Source organism: Limulus polyphemus, unplaced genomic scaffold (assembly GCF_000517525.1).
Source record: "Limulus polyphemus unplaced genomic scaffold, Limulus_polyphemus-2.1.2 Scaffold4610, whole genome shotgun sequence".
Classification (NCBI taxonomy): Eukaryota; Metazoa; Arthropoda; class Merostomata; order Xiphosura; family Limulidae; genus Limulus; species Limulus polyphemus.
Genome location: NW_013670220.1, coordinates 48,816 through 62,060, shown reverse-complemented (window position 1 = coordinate 62,060; position 13,245 = coordinate 48,816). Strand labels below are relative to the sequence as shown.

At 30.2% G+C, this 13,245-nt stretch overlaps 1 protein-coding gene across 3 annotated transcripts in view; it reads right to left on the bottom strand.

Moving 5' to 3' along the window:
• LOC106471420 (rho GTPase-activating protein 8-like) overlaps nucleotides 1-13,245 on the bottom strand; it is a 79,862-nt gene that overhangs the window by 20,225 nt on the left and 46,392 nt on the right. For all 3 annotated transcript variants that reach the window (XM_013932020.2, XM_022400022.1, XM_013932021.2), the window contains 4 exons: nucleotides 10,845-10,973; nucleotides 8,344-8,420; nucleotides 6,810-6,887; nucleotides 596-724 (listed from right to left, as the gene is read on the bottom strand). In XM_013932020.2, coding sequence (XP_013787474.1) covers nucleotides 596-724; nucleotides 6,810-6,887; nucleotides 8,344-8,420; nucleotides 10,845-10,973 — 413 coding nt within the window. The remainder of the gene's footprint in view (nucleotides 1-595; nucleotides 725-6,809; nucleotides 6,888-8,343; nucleotides 8,421-10,844; nucleotides 10,974-13,245) is intronic.

Genomic DNA, 13,245 nt, shown 5'->3' with positions numbered 1-13,245 from the left:
TATATTCAAGCCACTTCTATATCCATGTAACTGATGAAACAATATGCTCTTCATTTTGCGACATTGTTATGTGGGGAAGTGTTGAATTCATCTCTGATTTTTGGTTAATATTTTGTTTATATACAGTAGTTCCCCCTCCTCTGATTCATATAAGATTCTCTTTACTCTACCGTATATAGGGTTACCTTGGTGATTTAAAGCTCTATCTGGAAATGGCCACAGAATTATATGTTTACATACTTAAGCACTAATCATCAACATTAATCAAGTCCTGAATTCAGTCCTGAACCATGCAGAACTTTTGAAATAACAAGTTAAGTTTCATTTATAACATTTTAATTAAATCTTACTTAATTTATTATTCAACAATTGTATTTGTCAATAATACAAAGATAATAAAAGTATTTAAATTGTATTCTATCTACTAACTACAAAACAAGTTATATCAGAAATAACATTTCATAAAACATTTTTTTTTTCTCTGAAAACAATGTTTACACAGCTAAACAGTAATATTTTTCCTGAAGTTTGAAATAAAATATCCAAAATTAAAGTAAAGGTTATTATATTTGTTAAGGAAACAATAGTAACATACCTTGAAAGCTAATGATATCATCATATAAATCAAATGTTAGTAAAGGTTCCTGTAACTCTCTCAAGAAGGACTTAATTATCACAGCAGGTACATGGATGTCATTGTAATCTTCAAAATTCACTGGCTTACCTAAATACATATATACAAAGATAATGGTACAAACCTATTACATTAAATCAGGTAAAGGAAATATACATCATTTCACTTGAAATTATCGTGTTCTTTAAAACTGAAACCACTAGTTCTTTTCGAGGTTGAGAATGACTGTTTGGCCTGTCAAATTAAGTACAATACTGCAGATGAACATAATGGCATAATCTTGGTTTAAAAATCAGAATTATCCTATCAAAATAGTAATGGTTGGGATATCTGTTTGGATGTGAGGCATCAATAATCTTTTGGCCTTTCAAAATTTCTAAATGTCTAATGAAAACAAAATTAGTTTTTTAACTCCTTCAATCCTCCAATAACAAAGATTTAAGTCCACAGAATTTAAATGGCCAAGAAAATTGGAACAGAGACATACATACAGATAATTATATAGTCAAGTTACCAGAGAAAGAATGAAAAAAAAAAGATCAATTTTGATTACAGAAAAATATTAAAAACTTGTATAAATATTCTATTTAAACTACTAAAACATGAATCAATAGAAAAAACAGAATATAAAACATATAAACTCACTAAAAAGCACATACCTGAAAACATCAAAACTATTGGAAACAAATAATCACACTTACAAATATAAAGTTCTTTCAACACCTTAAACTTCACAAGTCATCATTTATATAGTGATTCATTCACTATGAATTTACAAAAGGGGTCAGAAACACCATAGAACAACCAATAAAACGTCTGTTTAGCTTGGAATCTGTCAATACATTTTCCCCAAAATTCCTGTAAACCAATTTCTGCATATTGTAAGAAACTACCTAAGAACACATCTTTAAAGTTCTACACCAACCAATTTTCCTACCAACTCTGATCATCCTATTTAAAAACAACAATTTCTTCAGAATCCAAGAAATGTTTTTCAAATAAATGAGCTACCTTCCTCAATGGTCTGCATTATTTTTAATTTGCAATGAACTTATTATGAAAACCATTTGAACCTAAAGTCTAGAATTCAATCAAACGACCCAAGAACTGCCTATCTTGCAATATCAATACACTAACACATCAAACTTGACAATTTTCTACACAATATAAATTACCTGAAGCCCGAAACTGAATTAAACATGTAGATTTAAAGAAATAAAACATTATACCCAAGGTTAATGATGATAATATATTAGTAAATATAAATTTAGTTTGAGATGGGAAGGAAAAATCTAAAAAAATTGATGAATGTGTTGTTTATAGGCAAGACTCTTCAGAGCTGTGCAAAAATATGTTTGAACACTTTTCATTTTTCTGTGAGAATTACAAATAAATGTTGAAAAATGACAAAATATAAATTCTACAATATATCTGAGTAAACACTGTTGAAATAGTGTTAGAATTATTATTTGTACTAAAATTTCAAAATTTGATATGCATCTGAAAGGTGCTCAACTGTTATCAGAAACAAATGTTTTGTGTCTTTGTGCATAAATCCATTTAATTTTAACATAGTAAGTGAATATTACAGATTAATAAACTGTTATCTTAATATTTATCAGTTTTTTGCCAAATAGCCATCTTCAATCCTAGTTTTTAAAAGGAACTAACATTCATGTTTTTGACATAAGGCAACACCTTATTAATCAGTTGTCAGAAAAACTATTCAGTAGACCTAGATATTTCTGCATTACAAAGTTACACAGTTACAACAACACTTTAAAGACTTACAACAACCCCTGCCAGTTCCATTTTAAATAAAACAAGAGTTTAGAAACTTATGAACAACCCCTGCCAGTACCAGGTTAGATACAACAACACATTAAAGACTTACAACAACCCCTGTCAGAGTTACAGAGTTTGAGGTTACAATGTAGGAACAGTAGCTACTTTGCATGTTTGGGGAAGAAACCAGTTTCTCAATATATTAGTCTGAAAATCCTTGTTCATATTTTCAATTCAAATGAAACATAAAACGATGACACATGCATAATAATTTTGTTTATATAAGTTTAAAAAAAGAAACATGCTCTACATGTTTCGGCAGACTTTAAACAATATTTACTCCATTATCACTTATTAGTAGGTGAATATTTTCCTTCTTTGATTTTCCATATAGTCATTTGATCTTTGAAATTTATCTGTACTAAATACCAGTACCGCAAGTACCATGTTGTAAATCTACTTGTTCTATTATCTAGTGTCAGTGAGCCTAAGAAAACTGTTCTTGAGCATGATAACTATTAAATGTTTCATGACTTGTTTGGTAATTGTCTCAGAACTTGAAGCCACACTCTCATCTTCAATATTAGATCCAGCAAGACACTTCAGTTTGTTGAAAAGTCTTATAGTTTTTAGCAATCATACTTTTCAAGTGATTGTGCATTAATTCATATTATGAACCAATGAAAGTAAACTTTCTAACATAAATTATTGTAAGTGAATTAAATATCGTAATAATAAGTATATGTGAAAGTTTAGTTAGTGGTAAATCAGCCCATTAATTGCCTGACCACAACAACACAAAGAAGTATAAACTTTCACACTCATAGTTAAAAAGCCTTATGGAATATAGGGAAACAAGGATGGCTCGTACTTTTGGATAGAACATCGACCTTGTTAGCCAAAGATCCTAGAATCAAGTCCCAGTTAGAAAATTCTTTTCACTTACAATAACGTTTGATTTTAGGGTAGGGGCAAGGGCATCAGAATCAGTTGGATATTTGCCCCACAAATAATTTCGGCCATTAAAAGTTTTTCTTAAGCTTCTTTTGAATGTATTTTTTACTGAACAATGTTATGCTCTATCAGCATTACTTGACAGTCAAATATTACCACTGTTAAATTAGTTTTAAGTGAAGTGATGGCATTGTAGCTGGTCCTGGTTTTGAACTTAATAAATCTAGAAATTGTAAAACCTAAAACACATATATAATAATATATAGAACAAAATGTCTGTTATGAGATTTTGACCTTAAAAAAATAATTTCACCTAAAAATAAAATATTTTCCATTGCTGCCAGTCCTTGTTGTCATTCATTAACTCGTAACAGAAAATGTCTGTTATCTGTGCTATAGCCACAGACAATTTTCCAATAGGAGTTAATGAATAATGATGGGTGCTATGATCACCAATATTTTCTGTTATTAGCTAACCAATGACAAGCAGTGGCAATGGACAAATTTTTCTTTTTTTATGATTAAAATTTTATTGTTTTTTTTAGATTAGAATGTGATAATAGATATCCCAGTTTTGGTTTTTATACTGACTTTCATCATTGTTATATGTTGCTGATTTGATAGCCTTAAATTTTGGTCAGCAACAATCTGCCAGCCAGATTCACGTAATTTTGTATCATGCCTTTGTTGATTATGTCTATTGCTACTTGTATCACAAGTTATAACAAACAGCAAGAATATGCAGTGAAATATTTACTTTAGAAATATAATAGTGGATTATTAGTACCAGTGTACAACTACCAGATTTTATGTTATGGTAACCCCACTGTCTTCTGCCTAATATTACTAACGTTTAAAAGTCAATTTCTTACCCTGTCTTCTTTTTCAAGATAAGTTTTCAATTCACTATGGTTCCCCACCTCACCAATGTAAATTTGCTTCCTGTGCCCCTGAGTAGGAGCTGCTTCCCCTTTGCCACTACATTAAAATTTGCACTTAAAATCATCAACTACCCCAAAGAAATCCCACACAGGAGTCTTTTATTTTATACTACTAATGATAACATGAAAACACAAAGGTTACAAGTGAATCACTCTTCACTAAGTCAACAACTACATCAGAGTCTGAGAGATCGATCAGTCTGTGCACTGCAAATATCAGGTCTGTGTACATTTTGTTCACTGACTATTGCTAAGTTGTAACATATGCCAACGTTATAGCTCAAGAGCATACTAAAGGTTGAGCTTTAAAGAAACACTGGGAAAGGCAAGAAAATAATTCTTAAAATTCTTTGGTCTCTGTAAAACATATTACTGGCAGTTGTAGACACTGGAGAGAGAGCCAACTGCAGTATGGAATTATTATATGAAAACCCATCCACACGAACAGATACCTACACTTCCAGTCTTATCATCCAAACTTGATAAAACATTGTATAATCCAGTACCTAAACAAGAGAGCAGAAAACATTTGCAATAACACATCCATCGAAACAGAATGCCAAAACATCATAGTGTTTTAAACAGAATGGTTCCACCTCTTCCTTCATCAAGAACTCCCTGAAAAAGACCACAACAGAAAAGAAAAATAAAGAAACCACTACCACTACAACCATATACCTCCCATACCTGAAAAATGTCAGTGAAAAACTCAAATGAAAAGCTAAGAAATTCAACATAGACGTCTGGCGGAAATCTTACAAAACACTAAGATCCATTCTGGTGAAGAACAAACAGAAACCTACTAACAAAAAACAGAAAAACGTCATTTATGAAATTCCGTGTTCCTGCAACAAAACATACATTGGAGAAACTGGAAGAAGACTTGCGACAAGAATAAAGAGAGCACAAGACTTATGAAAACACAAAATTCAGCCAATGCAGAACACACCATGTCAACTGGACACAACATAAACTGGGAAAAAGCTAGAATCATCGACACAGACAAATTTTGGAAGACAAGAAAAATTAAAGAATCATTTTACATTAACACAATAAAACCTTCACTAAACAGAGATTCAGGATTAGAGGTGAGTAAACTGTGGCTACCATTGGTTGAGGCTACAGGAAGTCTCTCCTCCAATCAGAAATGTGTTTTAACCAACCAATCATAACACGCTCTCCACAATCCACTATAAAGACTAAACTACACCACACACACACATTGACCTGAAGACGAAAGGTGGAAGACTTTCGAAACCTCATCCTCTACATTTGTAGGTTTCTACAACAGGCAGTTGCTGTCCATTTGAAATTTAGATTCATATATGATCCTTTGTTAATGTATTATTAACATATCCTACCAGTCTATAATTTATTTACTTTTTTTTTTTTTACAAAATATCATACTTACTTTTAAATTTACATGTTGCCTTTGAAATAATGCCAATATTTGTTTAATAAAAATAAACACAGCAATTACTTAGTATCTGGCTGAAATGCTGCTATCCATTACATCTCTACAAGAAAATAATTTTACTAGAGAGACTAGTATGCTTCAATAATGCTTTTAATTTACTTTGTGTAACAAAAACTTGAACTGTTAATAGAACAAAATACCATAAAAGGGAAAAAAATTTTGCAAGATAAATATTTTGAATAAATATTTTCAGTCATATGTGCAAAGCTGAAAACTCAACACTGAATACTTTTTGAATGACTGAATAAATCAGAACAATTAAGGTACAATAGATATTAATAATGCAGCAAGTTAAGTGGAATTGCAAAATTAGTAAATTTTACAAAATACTATTACTAAGTTCCTTCAGGAAAACAACACTAAATCAGTGTTGCCAAAATACTTATATGCCAAATTTTACATGATAACAACTTCAATCCTTCACAGATGAATGAAATCATCAACTTCAAAATTAGTTACACTTATTAGGTGATCCTTCATTACTGCTTTTAGTATGAGTATTTTTACAGACCTTTATTAAAAAAAGTGTATTACTCATAAAACTCACAAACATTAAGGCTCTGCTAAAAATAAAGGCCTAATCAGTAAGTCATGGTGCAGCACAGAATATGCAGAATTCAGGAAATTTTAAATTGCTTTTTTTATACATTGAATAACAACAAAAGATAAAGAGGAAAATCGATGAAAAATGAAACACTGATGTGATACTTAATCATACAAAAGCTAATTTACTGTAAAGATGCAAATATAACAGTCAAAACAGAATTAAGATTAATTTTGAAAAAAAAGTTACAAACACACACACACACAGATGTATGTATGTATGTATGTACACACACACACAGATGTATGTATGTATGTATGTACACACACACACAGATGTATGTATGTATGTATGTATGTACACACACACACAGATGTATGTATGTATGTACACACACACACAGATGTATGTATGTATGTACACACACACACACATATATATATATATATTCAAGTTGAGTTTTTTGAAGTATACCTTCATCAAAGAGACCCTGTACTGTTTTAAGAATTTTGGTATTGGCTGACCTCCTGAAGATTCCTTCAGTTTCAAGTGCTGTACAGGAATAAAAAGTAATTATGATTATAAAATTTAACCAGCAGGAAAAAAATTAGATTATAGCAATACATGTGTATGGCAATACTTATGCTTCTCATCTGTTAGTTACCTTCAAAATGAATGTTAAATTAAGCCTTGTCTGAAAAGTTTGCAAACTTCCTTTTTAAACTTTTGGATCAAAGATACAAACACATTTTTTGTTAGAATGATATAAAAATATATTTAGCAACTCACATCTTTATCCATCTCTAACTAATTATTTATCTTACTTCAACTGATTATTTACACTATATTTCAGGGTTGGAAAGTATCTAATTGACCAGTCAAATAATGTCAAATTACAGTCGATTGACTTTATTTTTATTGGTCAAGTAACCTAAAAACTATACTAAATACTACAAATATCAGCATAGTAGTTGGGGTTTTAGATTAGTTTTCAGGACCCAAATTACCCCCTCTACTTATAGGCGAGTTTTGGGATCACACTCCTACCAACAGACTTCAAAACCATACTTATTGTGTCACACCCTAATATATTTTAAATTTTTAACATTTTGTAGATATATGCATCAATATAATGCACAAGTTTAATTAGCCCCTACTGTTTACCCACTGAAACCCTTATATGTGAGTGATATTATACTATGCCATATTATAATATCCATTAATTTTATGGAAACAACAGCTTTATTTTTTTTATCTTGCAGTACAACTTCATAATAATGGCATGTCATTTATTTACGATACACAAAGTAAAAATCGCAGCAGTGTATGCAGCAATGTTTTATTTGTTGTCAGAAAGTGTAAACAAACCATAAAGTGATTGGTCTATATTTTCACATTAGATTAAGTAAATTCAATATATTCAGTTAAGATAATAAAAAACAAATAATAAGTAAAATATCTAACTGTATTTCACATTGACAATTATTTAACCAATCAAATGCCTAACTCTGCTTTATTTAATATGTATTAATACCAATACAATACATACAATTTATCTTTAATAATAATTTCATGGCTGCTGAAAGTAATAAAATGCTTTTCTAATCTTATCCTTGGTGACATTCTACAGGTAAAAAAATTACAAAAATATAACTTAATATGACGTATACAAGTCAAAATCAATCTATACGTTTACTAAAACAACAAAGATTTATGCTAAGCAACTATAAACTATAATATAAGTCTGTCTTGGGTTGAGTGATGGCACATGAAAATGTATGATACACTTTTCTGAACATTACATTTAAACAGCATCCACATTCATTTAGCATATTATGACTAAATACAAATAATCAATTTAATTTTACTAAATCTTCAACATTACACAAGCAGCTTTGCTACACATAGGTTCAAAAACAAATGTACAGTACATTATTTGTTGTTCTTAAGCACAATTTATCGTTACGCGAAGAAAAATCATATTGAATATGTTCATAACATAAAATACCTGTGTCATTGTCAAGATAAGCAATACACTCCTTTAAAACTCGAGGTACAGGGTCACCACAGTTGTGTTCCTTGATGCTACAGAAAATAAGTAATATTTCTTGGTAATTTCAATTGTTCTTCAAAGAATCTTGGTGATCAACAGATACATATGTATATTCATTTATTTTCACTATATAATGAATTCATCATTGAAAACTTCTCCATGTATGCCAAAAAAACAAAACAGTACACATTACAACATGCTACAGCAATATATTAAGCTTATAAAATGATGTTTTATGCAAAACATCTCAAAGTACGAATAACACATGTAAACTTCTGGATTGTAAATTAAATCCTATGTCTAACTTTATGGCTAATTTTCTAACTTTACTTACAAATATGAAATGCATTACAAGTTCAAAATCCCACTACAATAGAAAAACATTTACACATTGATTTTCTTTATCTGGTACTGTAATACTGCTGGATCAAAAAAATCAGAACTACTACTATTACAACAGCTCATATGTTTTGCAAACTTGTCTGAAAAAATTGCAAATATATTTTATTGATGAAAATAAAACTTACAGAATACTGGTAAAGTAAGATTAAATTCTCATTTAATTTTCATATCCACTTACTTTGACTCTAACCGTCCAAATGGCCAGTGACTATGCAAATTAAAAGCCCTGACCCTTGAAGGGTAATATTACAGGACTTTCCAACATAAAGTTAGCTTATTCTGCAGTTAAAAAAACACGAAAGGCAAGAAATTTTAGCATTTTGAAGAACTGAACTTGCATAACAAAGGAAGGCATGATTCCGTCAGGGTAAAAACAGCTTATTCCATGACTAGCAAACAGTTATTGTGGGATATAGTGTATAAAGTTAAATTACATAAATTTCGATTGACAAAAGCAACACAAGAGTTATGTTGACAAGCTTTTCATAAGCTACATAAACAAATGGAAAACTATTTGCTGAAGGATGTAAAAATAGTATCTTGCAAGTGACAAGTGGGAGTATATGATCACATTAACTAAGCATATGTCAATCCTCTCATGGACAGCAATACCTTTGGTTTGCTTAAATGGGCCTTCAGAACTTACTAGCCATACCCAGCTGATGATTTTGAAAAAAATGTGGAAACTGCATTGTATAGCAACAACTTTTAACTAGGGCTATGGCATGGCTAACCCCATCAGTGGATGGAGGAAGTGCTGTAATGCCTAGACACTCATTCCTGTGTTTTTATTTAGATCATGAACATCTCTATATATATAGTTGATAATAGCAAGAAAGTACAGTAAAACGGAAAAGTTATTATTTTGTGTTCAAAATATTTCTTTATTCCATAACATTCTGTGAGGGGGAAGTTAAGAACAACAGCAGTTGCTTTCAAGACTTCCTTCTTACCTTCTTGCACATTAGAAATTTTTTCTCTAAAGGAAAAAGTTCATACTCTCAACCCTAACTGGAACTGTCTCCCATATATTAGACAGACACGTATACATTATAAATCAATTCAATAGATACTTTAATCACTTCAATTCAAAAAAGAAATTATTCAATTCATATTTGTCATTAATATATTACTATAATCTATAAACAAATGTTAACAGTTTGTTGTTATGAAATGCTAACATCTATTGAAATAAATAATTTTACAAGTTGTCTGCATCAGTTTTTGTATAAAATTGAAGAAACAACAAAAGGTTTGAGGACCTGGTGGAAGAACCACCACTTCTTAACAAAAATTCAGGATCCATCTGAAAGCAATATTTATAATGATATTTTTTCAAATTAACTAAGTTGTAAACTCCTATCCTAATAAATAAAAGTATTTCAATATTAAAGGGAAAACAATCTGATGGCACCATTGTAATAAAGTAAATGGATAATGCTGTGTTGGCAATTTAGGTATCATTTATGTTAGCTAAAATATAATTTTTGGAAAAGAAATATTTTATCAATGTAATCTTTAAGGTTAAGTTCTATTCTATAGCATTTTAAGCAAGATGTAAAACATTTCAACAGAAAAGATTAACATAAGCATTATAAATGGCATTCAGAGTGAAATCATGCACAGTTTATTACTTGACTCAGTAGTTCATTGATGTCTTTCAGGTATATTTTACTTTAACTCATTTTTAATTATCATTATTTTTTATTATTGTATGTGATTTGTAGTGCAAAGCTACATAATAAGATATCTGTGCTCTGTCCACCACAGGGAATCATACACCGGATTTTAGCATTGTAAGTCCATAAACTTACCTCTAACCAATCAGGGGAGTTTTTTCTTCACTATTAAAATTAAACATAGAATTAGCACTGTCCTTGTCTTTACAGTAATAATTCTTTTTACAGCTCAAGTATTAAGCACTGTATGTTGTTTTTTTTCAGTTTAAAATAAAGTTAAAGTGATTGCAAATACTAGAATAAAGTTATAAATAAATATTTTGCTTTCAGTAAAAGCTAAACTTTCCTTAACCTATACTATAAATTATTTCTTACTAAGAAAGAGAGACTCGAAACTGTTGTGTATCATAGACAGGCCCTGGAAGATGCAAGCTGCTACTACTTGGTGAATTAGGAAACCAGGTTGAAGATCCCTTATCAACTGCTTGAAGTTGTTTATCATAACTAAATAAAAACAAACCCAGATAAGAAAACACAAAATAAATTTAAATTCATATTACATCAAGTTAAAAACAAGTTGATGAGTATTTCATTATAATACGGAACATTGAACACCAATTAATTTAAAATTCACACACTTTACACAAATAATTTTCTGAGAAATAGTAAGTTAATATTAATTTCATGCCCTCAAGAGATTTGGTCTTGATCTAGCTGTGTAAAAATTTATCAGATCATTACATAAATTTTATATTTGGAATAGTGAAGTACTTTATAAAGATCAACACAGCTACAGATAAGCATATTTCTTAAAAGGTATGATATTACATCAAAATAACAGATACTAATCCTAATCATTATTTTCTGGCATAGTAAGAGAACCCAGAAAGAACATTGTAGGACCTCAACATTAAGGGCACCCTTCTGACTGTGTCCAAGTGCTCTCTATAGCAAGGGGCCCTTAATATAAAAAAATAAGCCATGCAAAACTGGATTTTATAATGACCATACTAAATTTCTGAATTTTAAGGCCCCCCATTTTGTTTGGTGTATGCATGACACAGGTGTTTGTGAGTTGCACATTGCCCTGACATGGAGTGTTGTCAACAGGTCTCAGAAGGTTGATTAGCTGTGTCCTTCTTTCTTTACTATTGGTCACAAAGTTTGAAATTACTTCTCTTCAGAGTTTGAACTGCTAAACATTTCACATTTATTTTCTGTGTTTATTTTACTGTCAATGACTGAAGAAGAAATCCGCATAAAATAAAACAACAAATCCCAATATACTTTCTTAGACTGTTTATGTAACACCATGATATGATACTCATGAGAGTAACAAAGCATGTGTAAAGAAATAAGCTGACTTGACCCCTGCTCTGAGAACACAATGGGGAATTTATCAGGTTATATATCCTACAGTGTTTACAACAAAAACTTCCCAGAGTAATAAAATTGCACTTTGAATCTGTGAAAATGTTTATTACAGTATATGTTGAAAATGAGGTAAGTTTAGTACACTTCATATGGTCATGGAGTTTCTTTTCACTGACAAGGTTGTCATTTTAGGCCTTGTTTGCAATAGGCCATACCAGTCTAAGTAACTGCTTGAATAGGCAAAGAAAATCACCAAAACAAATATAAAAAATGGGTTTTAAACTTGTTACGTACATTAACTTAAACCTAATTACAATTGTTTAAAAAAATGTCAGCTTGCTTATAAGTTTGATATGGTAAAAATGTTATTTCATTATATGCAAGTGATCGTTGTGCATTGTTTTTCAAATCAAATCTAGGATAAAATTAACATTTTCGAACAACGGAAACTTTATAGGAAAATGTTTGTAAAAGTAGGAAGATATAAACATCAGTAATTAAAATGTACAATAAAGATACGCATTTTAATTGTTTCTTAAAAAACCATATCACAATGAAATCTTTTTGAAATTTCGAATATGTGAATTCATATAAATATCATATATAAAAACAAGAGGGAATCCTCAACAGCTGCAACACTTGAAATTCCTTTAGGCAGGATTAGAGTAAATTAATCTACAAGACCTTTTTTTCTCTTTTATTAACTATATTTTTGTGCACCAGCAATACTCTTATGCAAGATTAGAGTAAATTAATCTATGAGACCTTGGGTGGGGTAAATACATCAATAGAAAGGGTTTGACCTCTTGAGTCCAAAATTGTAATTAGATCTCAAATTGGTCAAGAGATGACAGAGCTAAGAGCTAAACATTAGTACTTGAAAAAAAAAATGAAGAACAACTCAGAGCCATGCTATGAGCCGCTATTAAGACATTTTATTTATCGAATCTACATGATCTGTAATAAAGTAATTATAAAGCTTCAAACTATAAAATCCAGTAGTTTTATTATCAGAATGCTGTAAAATAAACCACACAACAATCAAATTAATGCACGCAGATACCACAGAGTTAAAATAAAGATAGACTGATTGGAATATAAATGATTTAAGAACATGTGAAAAAGCAGTTCTTTTCTATATAGTTCATAATAATCAATACTAATGTTACATTCTGAGTACAATTATGTGATGGATAAAACAAAAACATAAAATATCTAGGCTAATGATGCATCAAGATACAAACTATGTAACTATACATTTAACATAATGTTCAGCTTCATACAGACAAATGATGGCAGACTATACAATTTTTATTTCAGTATCATGAAACTTCCATATACACAACGTGGTCACAAGTAAATAGACACCACCTTTTCAGAAAAAATGAAAATTTTCAGTCAT